Raw genomic sequence first — 14,072 nt, 5'->3', positions numbered from 1 at the left:
TTGTGGAGCATTTTAAAACAACCTTTGCGCAAGGAACCTTGATTTGTGGGACTCAAAAAGGGATAGACTGAAACCCAATCAATCCTTTAATAGAAGAATTTTAGTGTGCACGAGGTTCATGAAGCAATATTTCCAATGGAGAGATCTAAAGCTCTAGGTCCTAGAGGTTTCAATAGCTTTCTATCAAGACTGTTGGACAATCATAAAAGAAGACTTAATGGATACATTTGCTGAGTTTCATCATAAAGGGGAAACTTCACGAAGAGCAAATGCCATCTTCCTAGCCATAACGCCTAAAAAGAAAGAGGCTAAAACTCCAAAGGACCTTTTGGACTTATAAATAGGGGTCTACATGCCTATCTTGGGGACCTTTTGGACCTCTTTAATCCATAATTCCCTCCCTCCTCCAAAAAGTGATAGATCATTGGAAGAATTCGTGGTTTGTTGGGAAATAGTTGGGATGCAAAATTGGCACTTCACAGTTCATTGAACTCCCCTTGAAAGCAATAATTGAGGTAATACCATACAAACAACTTTTATTAATTCAAGTTGTTTGATGTAGGATGTGAGAATAGATTCCTGTTTTGGGAAGATCTTTGGATTGGTGGCTTGCCCCTTAAAATGCAATTCCCTATACTCTACTCTTTGTCCAACTACAAGTTTGAACTTGTTTCTAAATTTTGTATGACCTCTACAATAGGGTTAAACTAGGGTTTTGGTTTCAGGAGGGATTTGAGGGATAATGAGTGTGACTCCCTTGTTCCCCTACTGTCAAAATTGGAAAATGTCTTTTTGGATCAAAACTCTGTTGATGCTAGAATCTGGTCTCCAGCCCCTGATCGCCTCTTTTCTTGTGCCTCCTTTTTCAACCTTCTAGTCCATTCATACTCTCTCTAGGGATGGATTTTCCAGTGAAGGAAATTTGGTGCAAACCCATCCCTCCTTAAGTAGAAGCATTATGTTCCTTGGAAAAATTAGCACCTGTGAGGTCGTGACGTGATCCCTAAATTCCTTGCAAACCTATCCAGATCAATGCACTTTTTCTTTTCAGATTTCGACTGATCCCTAATTTCCAGCTTTGCCAACATTAATAGAATAAAATGTAAATCACAACAACTTCTTTCTACTATCATTTGCATCAGGAAAGACTTGTCAAGTAACATTCCAAGAAGCTCTAAAATGTATACAACAAATTAGACAGACCATGAAACAATCACCATACTAAGCACATGATGTCACTGACACTAAATTAAATCAATGTCATTCCCAGAAACTGTCACAAGCACTCACAAAAGGCCAAGCAAAAGATAAATCAAAATTAGGTGCAAAAAATAGAAGAAAAAAAATTCAACATACACTTGGATATCTAAATACTGTTTGTAAAATCAAACACCCCAAGACATGCATCTTATCAGCCTTTGGCCAGCTCCAATTGGATTTGTCTTCACAAGAGAAGTAGCCATCTAGGAATAATATTCGAGGAACAATGCATCTGGAGGACTCATTTTCTGAACATACTGCAGCTGCAAGGGCTTCACAGCACTGAAAAAACAAGTAAATGAAAATAAATATCAATTTAACAAAAGGAATAACTTTTTTGATAGTCAAAACAGAAATCTTATTAATTAACATAGATCTGAAGCAAAGATTAGAGAATTCCAATAGTGCATGTTTACAACAAAAATTTGAGTTGCATTTTTTTTTTGATAGGTAATATTGAGTTACACTTTTGCCCAAAACAGTTGTTGCCTATTAACCCCCCCCCCTTGCTTTGCTAATGAACCCATCATCCCATTTGCAGTCCTCCAAACCCTTTTTTCTTTGAAAGGGTAAGGTAAAAATTTTATTGATGATAGAGGAAAGAGCTCCAACAGCAACCCAATGGAATACACCGGGAAGACAAACATCTTACAGAACCCAAATGGAGTGAGAGTCAAGAAGCTGAAATACATTCTGATTTTCAAATTCTGAAACAACAGATAACCAGGAAGCAAATTTGTTGACTGCACTCTAAAAGATCTTCAGGAGATCTGGCTTTGTTGCAGAACACTTGGCTATTCCTTTCAGACCACAGGGATACCAGGATGACTGCGGGAATTGTTTTCTAGACCAGCTTATCTTTCTTACTCAGACGAGATATCTTCCAACTGCACAGAACATCCTTGACAGACCAAGGCACAACCCAACTAATGCCAACCACGTTGATGAAGTGCTCCCACAGTTTAGCAGACACAGAGCAGTGAATGAAGAGATGATCCCCAGATTCAAGTACCAAGCCACAAAGGTCACAGATCAGATCTGGAATCTGAACCCCACGCCTAATCAGATTAGCTTTTGAGAGACACCTGTTTAAAGCCAGCATCCAGACAAGAAAATTAGCCTTAGAGGGACTGGTAGGAACCCACACCTGCTTGCTAGGGAAGCCAAAAGTGTTGCCTTGCCTTAGCTTATCAGCCATAAACTTGACTGAAAAGCAACCATCTCAATTCCACTTCACCTCCACTCATCTTCCACATTTGCAAAAAGAAGCTAATTTTGCAATAGCTGTAACAGCTCCAGCAGCTGCTCCAAATCCCAATCATGGAGGTTCCTTCTAAAGAGGGGACACCAAACAGCTGAACCTTCCACCCAATCATAGGATTCAGAAACTGAGGAATCAGAATTTAACGTAAACTGAAAGAGGTTAAGAAAAGCCTCGGCAAGGGGGATATTAATGCAAGAGGGGTGGTCTTTCCAGAATTTCAACCTATTGCCATCCCCAACTTTGTACTCCAAACCTTCTGAGAAAGCTTTCATAATGCCCTCCCACAGAGAACCCCCCCAAGTCTGAAAAGTATCCAAGGATTTCCAATTGTCCTCTTCCCAACCCCTCCACAAGAAATTCCTTTGAAGAAATTCTAACTTCTTGGATACCTTGGAGGGGAGGGGAAAAAGGGAAAGAGTATGCAGCAAGGTTTGATAATGTACTTTTTAACAGACTCACTCTCCAGGAAGTCAGCTTCTTCTCCATTCTCTCTATTAATGGATCCCAGAAAGCAGAGGAGGTTCATTTAGCCCCAAGAGGGAGCCCCAAATATTTCACCTGACAAGCCAAAATCTCAGCCAACTACTCCAGATTTTCCACTTCCCCCACAAGAAAAATCACACTTTTCCCTAAGTTTACTTTAAGCCCAGACACAGCCTCAAACCAACAAAGGATGCCAAGCATAGAATCAAGCTGATCTGTAGAAGCACCAATAAAGCTCAATGTGTCATCAGTTAACTGGAGAAGATGAACCTTCTCCCCACCTGAGGAGATCTCAAAACCATCCTACAAACCTTCTGCAACAGCCAACTTGCTGAACAAAGTAAGTACTTCCATGAGACAGATGAAAAGCAGGGGAGAGAGGAGATCCCCTTGCCTAATCCCTCTAGAACCTTCAAAGAATCCTGCCACTTGTCCATTGATTAAAACTGAAAACCTAGGGGAAGGAACACAAACTTTCATCTAGTTCTTCCATTTGCGGCCAAAGTTCATTCTCTCAAGAACAAAGTTAAGGCATCTCCAGCTTACATGGTTATATGCTTTCTCAAAATCCAGTTTACACGCCAAGCCAGGTTTGGCATCCCTCCTTCTAGAGTCAGTTAGCTCATTTGCGCTAAGTACACTATCCAACATTTGTCTACCTAGGACAAAGGCACCTTGATTCTCAGAAATCACATTGGGCAAAATCTTTTTCAACCTTTCCGCCAAGACTTTTGCTAGAATTTTATAAAAGCTGTTAAGGAGGCTTATAGGCCTAAAGTCCTTTAGATTAACAGCTCCGGCAACTTTAGGGATGAGAGTAATAAAGGTGGAGTTCAGGCTTCTTTGCAGAGAGGAGCTGCTATGAAAGGTCCAAAACACATTCATAAGATCCTACTTAATAAAATCCCAACACTTGATATAGAACAGATTTGCAAAACCATCTGGACCAGGAGATTTATCAATTTCCATTATTCTAATGACCTCCTTAACTTCCTCCGCTGTGAACAGCCTTTCTAGGAAAGCTTTTTGATCATTTGAGTCTTTTGAAAGGGGTACGGAGAAGAAGAGGTCTAATGGATCAAGGTTCCTCATAAAGCAATGACTTGTAATTTCTTCAACTTGTAGAACGAAGAAGCAATGACTTTGATTTCAGCAAATGACTCACTCACCCCCCCCCCCAACCTGCTAATTTCTTCAACTTTGTTCCGGGCATTAGCCATCTTGTGAAAGAAACTAGTGTTTTTATCACCCACCTTCAGCCAGGTAGTTTTGGATCTTTGTCTCCACCTAATCTCATCTTTCACTGCTAGTTTATCAAAATTTGATTTGGCTTGGCACCTTTTCAATCTTTGTTCTTGGTCAGAGGACCGACTTCTTCAGCCCTATCAATATCTTCAATCACACTCAAACAAGCCCTTTTTTCTGTCTCCATAGCCATTTTATTCACAACCTCCAGATTTTAGCTTTTTCTTTAATTACATCCAAATTGCTTGCTAAGATATAGGAACTAGAACCAGTCACATGAAAATCCGTCCAAATCTTGCCTAACATAGAGATAAAATTGTCTTCCTCAAACCAAGCATTCTCACACTTGAAGAGAGTATTGCTTCTTTCATGGGAGCCACACAACAGCTGAATGGGACAGTGATCAGAGACAGGTCTTGACAAGGCTACATGTTTAAAAAATGAAATCAGCAAAGAGACTCATTGCTCTAGATCTTCTCCTTCCTGTGTTTTTCTCTTCAGTTGACAAGGTAACATTAAAATCACCTCCAATCACCTAAGGGAAGAGAGACAGCCCTCTAATCCTAGTTAACTCTTCCCAGAAGCCATTCCTTTGGCTAGAGTCAATACGACCATACACATTTGTGACTTGACACACAAATCCACCTGCCACCCCCAACACTATAGAAATTGAAAAGTCACCAATCGAGTGGGAGATCAATCTGCACTTCATTGGGTCCAACATGATCACCAAACCACCAACACTACCCACCGTTGGTTTAGCAAGCCATTTAACCTGCCCAACTCACTAGATACTCTGAATCGTAGCCACATCCAGAAAATCCAATTTGGATTCCTAAATGAGAACCACTTGAGAATTTGATCTTTTGAGAACATCAAACCACCATTCTCTGCCTTCCTGACCCCAACCGTCTAAAATTCCAAGACAAAACGTTCAGATCCATTTAGCTGAGCTAAAAGCAGAAGAAAGCAGGAAACACTGGCAAAAATCCACTACTTAATATTTCTTCCCTCCACTCAACTAGCCATCACAACAACCCGCTTTACCGTTTAACCCCTAAGTCAGCCTTAACATCTCCCAACTTTATAGTCTCATCCGCTCCTTCCATTGACACCCCCAAAAATTTTCCCAGGCCCAGAAGTTTAGAGTTAACCCAAGAAGACAAAGAGGGCAAGGAGTTACTAGTTGGCTTACTATTTTTAATTGGCTCTACAAGTTTCTTTCCCAGCTCTTTTGGCACCGCCGAAGAATCACTAGCCAGCGGTAGCAGTTCAGGACTAAGCGAGCAAGATGGTTTCAATTAGCAGCTTCGGCAACCACTATTGCTATCAAAGTTGCTTCAACTATGCTCTTTTCCAACTGCACAAGTGGAAGTTGGAGAGAGTCTCTCAACGACGAATCACTAGTTAATGGGCTCGAAGCCTTATCACAATCAAGGGCAAAACTCAAAGTCCTACCTTTCCCAGATTTTTCCGCTAGCAGCTTTAGTCTACGAAGATGAGGGCTTCGAACTAAGACGAGACCCATTAAAGCCCTTGGCTGGATGGGTGAGCCAGTTTAGGCCAACCAGGACCAAAGACTAGATACACAATCTTGGTTCGATGAGGACTCTTAAGGTTTGACCTGCCTCAGACCAAACTTTGGAATTCGGGTTTGGGGTTATGAGGCTTTGGCTTCAATCCAACAGATCCACTCCCTCCACTACATATGAAGCTGTGAAGACTCCCCCAACTTCAGATCTACCCTCTCACGAATATACCCATCTCCACTTTGTGCCACCTAGAGCTCCTCAGTACATTCCTTTACCTGTCTTTTCAAGGAGTCATCATTTAAAGCATCACCCCCTTTTTTAAAATTTAAAATTTGAGAACCCCCCTCTTCCCTCTTCCCCTCTAACCTCCCATCTCGACCATCCAACTTTATGGAGATCGAACGGTCTACCTCATTTCTCCCTCCCTCATTTCCGCCCCTGCCAAATTGATGCAACAGAGAGAATGCTAGTACCTTCTCTCAATGATCTCTATAGAGGAAACTTTCATCTTCCTCCTCAAGGAGTATGATAGTTTTAGTGATTTCCGATGGCTGCCTCGACATCGGATGATACTCCTCAACTCCCTTAATCTCCAGCTTCCATCTACAAGCTATTGGAAGGGCCTCCACCCAGATACGCACCGAAAACACCACCTCACCAGCAACGATGTCCACTTTCTCTGGGATATTATTGCCATCTCTTATCTTCAAACAAACCCATTCACAAGTCACCAATTCATTAGGAGAGTCATCTGTCTAGACAAAACCGCCACATGCATCCCCAATTACTCTTATTACATTTGGACACCATAGCAATAAAGGGAATCCATACACCCTAATCTAGGTTTGGTCAATTGAGGGTTCCAATTTGATCTCCAACTCTAGGTAGAAACAACCCGTACTCACCCCCACCAATCAAGCAACACATTGAATCTCCCCACTCACCAGGAACTATTTCAGATCACCCACTCTGCTTTTGATCTAGACAAAAAAAATGAAGAAGAACAGATTGTCAACTAATTTTTACACTCTAACTCCCCCCACCTCTCTCCATGCTCTGGTGACCCAAAAATCCATCCGCTTCACATCAACCCCCTCAAGAAGTTGACTCACCAAGCAGTTGTGCAAGAAGAGTCTTCTGGCTTCCGCACCGAACAAATCTGTGGAGATCACCGTCCTGCCTTCTGGCTTCTACAATCAGCATGCCAGCTCCTTCACCTTACCCCCCAAAATCATCTCTTATGTACCAGTTCCCCGCTCCCCATCTTCTAGATGCAAGTCAACCTCTTCTAGATGAGCCCCCAAAAAACATCTTCTCCAGGAAGCTACACACCTATGAGCCCCCATCTCAGCAACTACCTAGATCTTACCGTCATCCCAGATCTCCGACGACCATTTCACCGTAGTCCCAGCTCACCTTGAAAAAGATTGTGAGTTCAACTCCTTGGTCTCTCTATGAGCCTGATCGCCAGATGAATGTGGCAAACTGGCATTCATCTCCCTTGCTAGACTTTCGATTTAGAATTATGGTTTATTTAGAGAGTAATAGTTTTCCATTTCTTAAAACAAAATAATAAGAAAACAAGGAATTGTATGTTAAATAGCCCCATAGTTGTCAAGGCAACGCCTAGGCGACAAGGCACCCTTGGAAGCTCGCCTCGCCTAATCAGCAAGTAGTTTTCTAAAGCATTTTATAAAAAACTTTTATATTCTTAATTTTTTGAGGTTATAATTATAAAATAAATATTTTTTAAACTAAAATATTCATTTTGTGTGTTTATATACTTATTTCTTTTTATTATTTTCTTATTTGTTAGGGTTTAATCAACACAAATATTGCTAAATGCTGTAATGAACCCTCAAAGACGTCAAAACCTGAACCAATAAGTAATGAAGAACTTAAAATGTTGTCCATTCAACACATTTTCTTCTTTTTCTTTACTAATTTTGTGTTTATATCCTAATTTCTTCTTCTTCCACCTTTTCTTTTCTTCTTTTCCTATAACAGAAATAGGGGTTCAGCCCCTATATTTTTTGAATTTTCTTTTCTTTCTTCTTTTTCTTATCATGAATATGTTGGAATATGTTGATTTTCTATACTTTAACATGAAGTTTATACTTTTCTTATGAAAAATATGGATATTTATTAAGGAAATATGATTACGGGACCTAGGGAACTACCCTAGGATACATGTTTTTATTAAAAAAATTCCATTGCATAGGCGCCTTGGCGACTAGGCGCCCCCTCTCACCTAGCCTCACCTTGGCGCCTTGAAAACCATGAAATTTAGAAATGTGATTGACCTACCACTTGAAGATAACTTTCCACAAAGATTATTGGCAATAATGATGTAAGTATGTTAAAAAATTCAAGAAAAGTTGTTTAAACTGCCAACCTGATCTTCAAATGTATGAAGTCTTTGACTTGCAGCTAAGAGAGAAGCAATTACTCCTGACCTTCCCATTTCGAGAAGCTCCTTAAATTTGGGACCAATTTCATCCCAGATCAATTCCATCTATGAGAGAAAATGAAAAAGAATTTTTGCAGAAAATTAAAAATTCTTACAAGGAGAGATTATAACTCAAATATACCTTTAATATAAATACGAGGAAACATCATAGAAGTAATCTTATTTTTATCAACAACAGCAATCAGATTTTTTACATAAATAAAAAAAGTTTTCATTAAAATTGAAAAAAAAAATGTGCAATATCAACTAGGGTGAAGAGCTGGCAACCAAATTACAAAGACAAGAGAAAAATGAAAATTAAGACGCTACACCATTAACCCATTCAATAGTATTGCAAAATCCAATCTGACGGCCTCAGAAAATTCTTGTAAAACCAATATCCAAACCATTATGATATTTCTAAATGTCCACACCTAATCTCACATTCGTTCCTTTTTGTCTTCAATAAGCCTTCTATTCCTTTCTCTCCAAATGCCACAACAAGTTGCAAATTGGATACAGCTCCAAAAACATTTTCCACTTTACTTCCACGTATTCTTGGCCACAACGAGAAGATTTCGTCAGGATAATGTAGATGTATAACTTGAGATTTAAACAACTGTTAAAGTTTAGTTGGTAGGGGTATTTGTCTTTCCATTAGTGTCTATTATACTCTTTTATTCTTTCTCCTTGGAGTTACTTAAATAAGCGTAGAGATGTAAATTTATCTTCATTTATAGAATAATGTATCATGGATCAATAGTTAGGTGTCCGAATTCTCTAACTGCAAAACCCTTGTCTTGTTCTCGTCTTCTCTTCTCCTCTCAATCAGACCGTTCTTCTTTACTTCGTCTCTTATTTTTCTCCCTTTTTATTGCTGTTTATGGAAGATTACATGGTACCAGAGCACCTATAATCATCCTGGACATCTTTTGACACCACAAGAGACTTTTCCATTGAAAGAAATTTCTCTCTACTTCAAAGGAAGACTTGGATCAAAAAGGACTGGTCGTTTTTGGGTATAGGAGGCACATCCATGCCTCAGGTTTCAGTCGCTGGCAGGTTCTTGGTGGTTTCCTAGACTCCCTCTAATTGGCCGTCTGAAGAGGGGAGTGTTTCAAAGTCAGACAAATAATCTCAGTTTTTTTATAAGTTGCGGTGATCAAGTAGTGTGATGTGGTGTAGCAGCAGCCTGATTCTGTGGCTATGAGGTTGTGTCAATGATTCAGGTAGGTGGTGTTTTCTTTTTGATGGTTTTTCAGTGCTGAAAGTTGGGTACGGTAGCATTCCAGCATTGTTTTATGAGTAAAAAGCCTACTTGAGTAGCTGTAAGCAATAGCATATTAATCAAACAACCAGAGCAGTGTCTTTTTGGTCTATTGGCCTGATGGCTACATCAAATAGTGGACCTAAATCTGCTGTGGGGATGCAGCAAGATTTTTTGAATTCCTAATTGACTACAGTCAAGCTTTATGGTACTAATTATATACCATGGGCTAAGTTGGTGGAAGTTTCATTGATTGGGAGAGGAAATTTGATGTATATCAAGGAGGACCAGTCTAAGAGTGGATCTAAAGGGTTCAATGAGTGGGTATACAAAAATGCCCAAATCATGAGTTCATGACATCACTAGGGAATAGTATGGAGAATCATATAAGTACTAATCTTATGTTCCTGGAAACAACTAAAGACGTTTAAGATCATACAAAACAATTATACTCTGGACAGGACAATGTATATCAGGAATATTTTGCCCTCCAATAAGGTGATAAAACCATAGGGGAGTATTATGCAGATCTAAAAAGCCTAAGGAATGAACTGAACGTATATCAGCCATTGCCCACTGACTTCGAGGTACAGCAAGAGCATAGCGAGCATTTAGATGCTGCCAAATTCTTCTCTGGGCTGAAGACTCAGTTTGAACTAGTACTGGCTCAGATTCTAACTAAAGGCCCAAATCTCCATGGGATATCTTTCCTATCTTTCACATTAAAATTATGGAGTAATTCCAATCAATGGTTCTCCCCAATCAAAGAATACTTAACTGGTCCAGCTTTAGCTACTGCATATGATGTTTGCACTTCTAGGAATCCACCTGAATGAGATATTCAAATTTCAGCCTAGCAAATGAGCTTAAGTAAAGGCCCAACTTGTACTAAAGTTTGCAAGTCTGCTTCTAGGAAATTTGTTACACCTAATGAAACAGAAAAGCTCAGAAGTATGCTGCTGCTGCAGTCCCTAATTACTCGTCCAAATCCTGATACTCCAGGCTTCCCTAAACTGCACCTGAATGAGATATTTGAATTTCAGCCTAGCAAATGAGCTTAAGTAAAGGCCCAACTTGTACTAAAGTTTGCAAGTCTGCTTCTAGGAAATTTGTTACACCTAATGAAACAGAAAAGCTCAGAAGTATGCTGCTGCTGCAGTCCCTAATTACTCGTCCAAATCCTGATACTCCTGGCTTCCCTAAACTGCACCTGAATGAGATATTCAAATTTCAGCCTAGCAAATGAGCTTAAGTAAAGGCCCAACTTGTACTAAAGTTTGCAAGTCTGCTTCTAGGAAATTTGTTACACCTAATCAAACAGAAAAGCTCAGAAGTATGCTGCTGCTGCAGTCCCTAATTACTCGTCCAAATCCTGATACTCCTGGCTTCCCTAAACTGCACCCATCAAAATTGAGCTTCAGCCCTTCCTCTAGTAGGTGTTTCTCATGGTTACCCTTCATTGTGGTTTAGCTCTTTGTTAGGCAGCAACTATTTTCCAATCTCTTAATGAATCATTCATTGATACTCCTTTTAACCCATCACAAACCACTACTCAGTGTACAGTTCTCACAAGTGTGAGTTTCAATCAATTATCACTACAGCTAATTATCCAATCACCAATTCCCTATTGGTTCTTTTAGGAAAAGACTTTTTAAAAATTATTATGATTCTAATGAAATATTGAAAAGTTTTTAATAATAAATACTCCAATTTTTTTTGATCAACTAATATTCCAAAATTTTAAACCTTAAATATGTAGTCCATCAATGAAATCTGAAATATCATCAACATATCGACAAAACATTGAAGATATTAGGAAAACAGATTCCTAAGAAATTTTATATCGCAACCGAGCAAAATGGGGAAATTTTGCCAAATAATGCCAATATTGATAAACATAATCACAACTTTTGTTTTCCAAAGAAAGAGTGCAACCTTACCTATAAGTGCCCTTTGTTTGTGGCAAATCCATACTAACACACTATTGATTGGAAGAGGACTTAAAAGAACTCATCCACTGCCTTCTTCTATTTTTATGCCTTTTTTTCAGTTTTATATTCCATCATGCAATCATGTTGTACCATAAATACTTAAAGAAACTTCACAAAAACAATAAAATACAAACAAATTCAACATTATTTCAAAAAAGTGGAGAAAAAACAAATAAATAAATCTTTAAAATGATTTATGGCTGCTAGTCATTAATCAACTAGTCAACCTATTGATCAAAAAAAAAAAAAAATAGTCAACCTAGTAAGTGCTTAGTCCTCCTAGGTGACCATATGAACATTCACCGACTAGTTAGTGATGTCATGGTCTGGCCCTCAATTAATTAGTTGATTATCAAGTCGATAATTCAATAACACTGGATTTAAAAGGACAAAATACTGTGACCTATCATCTTGACTAAGCAATTTAAAGAACAACCCCAAGTAATGATGTCATGTAACTGCATAAGAACATATCTATGCTTTTCAAGGAGCAAATATCCAGCCAACCGTGTATTCAGAATTTTTTCCCCAAAGCAACTTGGGGAGCATAGATTCCCCATGCTATAGATGATATTGCCAATTTGCAGTAGGACACTGTAAAATGTAGATCTGGAACACTAAAATCAGAGAAAATGCAATTTTACAAAAGTGGATAGTACATACTTGACCTCGGCATCTTGTTGATGAAATTAATGCTTGCACAACAAAACTGCCACAATGATGACAAGAGACTTCATACAATGAATTCTTGAAGATTTTAGTGAGAATTTCATTGAACAAGGTGTTAGGTGCCACTTCTAAAATAACCTGTAAAATGCATAAATTTCAATCATTAACAGAGGATGCCTGCATTAGGGAAAATATAGAACGTATACAGACATATTAAACCAATAGCAAGGAGTCAAATGGAACGTAATACAAAAGAGGAGAAGAAGAGAAAAGAGGGAGAGGAGAGGGCATAAAACAAGCAAGCGGAACATATTGCAGATAGAAAAGAACCAAGAATTTTATCCTAAATAAAAAAGCCAGTGGAAAGTATCAATAACAGTAGTTGCACAGAAATGAGAAAATGCTAGTATTGGCATGGTCAACATGATCCACTTACCACCTTTAAGTCCTTAACTACATATTCCACATCTGATTCACATCGTCCTGATGCAGGAAAGATTGTTTGGAAAGAAACCATGGAGAAAGAAATCAATTTTCACCCAAATCCTCATTTCATGGGAGTTTCTTAATGCTTGGATGTTTTGGATTTTTGTACTTTCAAGTTTTCTAGATTTATTTTCTAGTTTATTTGTATCTTGGGAATAGGGTTTTAAGTCTTCTAGAAAAGATCAAATTTTCTATTTATAGTAACTTTCAGACTAAATATTTAAAGTAATTCAGTAATTAATATTTATAACAAAATCATGATTTACTATTTTTAGAAATTTGTGTCCTTAAATAAGTTGGTTGCAATAGGATTAGATTTCTTTTTGATAGGTCACTAAGGTCTTATTCGAAGAATAAAATATTTACAAGAGACCCTGAAAGTTGTAGGATGTCTACCACTCCTATAAGCTGGACCCCACAGTACAACTTTTTTTCTGAAAATAGTAAAGTTTATTAAAAACAACAACAATACGATACAATAAGCTCCTTGGGGAAGTAGTAAGAACAAATACAAGAGTCAAAGTAGGATAATAGTGAGAACTGTGAGGCATCCCCCTTTGAACAAGGAAGAAGAAAGGAACGCTCAAGAAATATAAGTGAAATGATGAGAGTTAGAATAGATGGAAAGGAGTAGGAAGAAAAGATTGGAGGTTGAGAGGTTGATTTCTGATGTGGAAGGTGACATGAAGTTTAGTGGAAGGGGGGTAAAGGAAAAGCCCAACGTAGGAGTGTCTAAAGAGGAGGTTGATTTTAAGAAAGAGTAACATAAAGATAATTAGCTGGAATGTGCGAGGAGTGAGGAGTGCTAGAAAAAGGAGGGTGACTAAGGAATTGCTTAGAAGAGAAAATCCAAACATTGTAATGCTGCAAGAAACAAAAATTGCAGAGTTGGATAGGAAGTGGATCAGGATGGTGCTCAAGGGGCATCAAATGGTTGGATGCCTCGTCATGGGGAGCATCTAGGGGAATAGTGATTGTGGAGGGATGAGGCGATGTAGATCATGGAGGGACTGATAGGCATGTTGTCTGTGTGAGTGAAACTCAGGAATTTGGAGGATGGTTTTATGTGGGTGCCAACTAATGTGTATGAACCTAACAGTTAAAGAGAAAGGAATGACTTGTGGGAGGAATAATAGCCATTAGGGGATTGTGAGATGGGTCATGGTGTTTGGGTGATAACTTTAGTGTGATTAGGTTTTCAAATGAACCTAATAACACCCAGCAAATTATCTCCACAAGAGGTTCAATGAATTTATAGATTCCAGTGAGCTTAAAGACCCCCCCAACCCCCTTGCAAGTTGGATTTACTTAGTCCAACTTCCAAGAGAACCCTCACTATTCTAAACTGGATAGATTCCTGTTCAACCCAAATTGGGAAAACCATGGGAAAGAGTTGGTGTGTAGAGCTTTACCTAGAGTTACCTCA

At 38.8% G+C, this 14,072-nt stretch overlaps 1 protein-coding gene across 3 annotated transcripts in view; it reads right to left on the bottom strand.

Annotated features, from left to right (window-relative positions):
- Positions 1–14,072, bottom strand: part of PUM23 (pumilio 23) — an 88,968-nt gene that overhangs the window by 41,479 nt on the left and 33,417 nt on the right. For all 3 annotated transcript variants that reach the window (XM_010272773.3, XM_088900543.1, XM_088900544.1), the window contains 3 exons: positions 12,155–12,298; positions 8,180–8,299; positions 1,357–1,542 (listed from right to left, as the gene is read on the bottom strand). In XM_010272773.3, the coding sequence (XP_010271075.1) occupies positions 1,357–1,542; positions 8,180–8,299; positions 12,155–12,298 (450 nt within the window). The remainder of the gene's footprint in view (positions 1–1,356; positions 1,543–8,179; positions 8,300–12,154; positions 12,299–14,072) is intronic.

The sequence above is a fragment of the Nelumbo nucifera genome, chromosome 3 (assembly GCF_055504915.1).
Source record: "Nelumbo nucifera cultivar China Antique chromosome 3, China Antique-T2T, whole genome shotgun sequence".
In the NCBI taxonomy this organism is placed as follows: Eukaryota; Viridiplantae; Streptophyta; class Magnoliopsida; order Proteales; family Nelumbonaceae; genus Nelumbo; species Nelumbo nucifera.
This window is presented reverse-complemented; position numbering and strand designations above follow the sequence as displayed.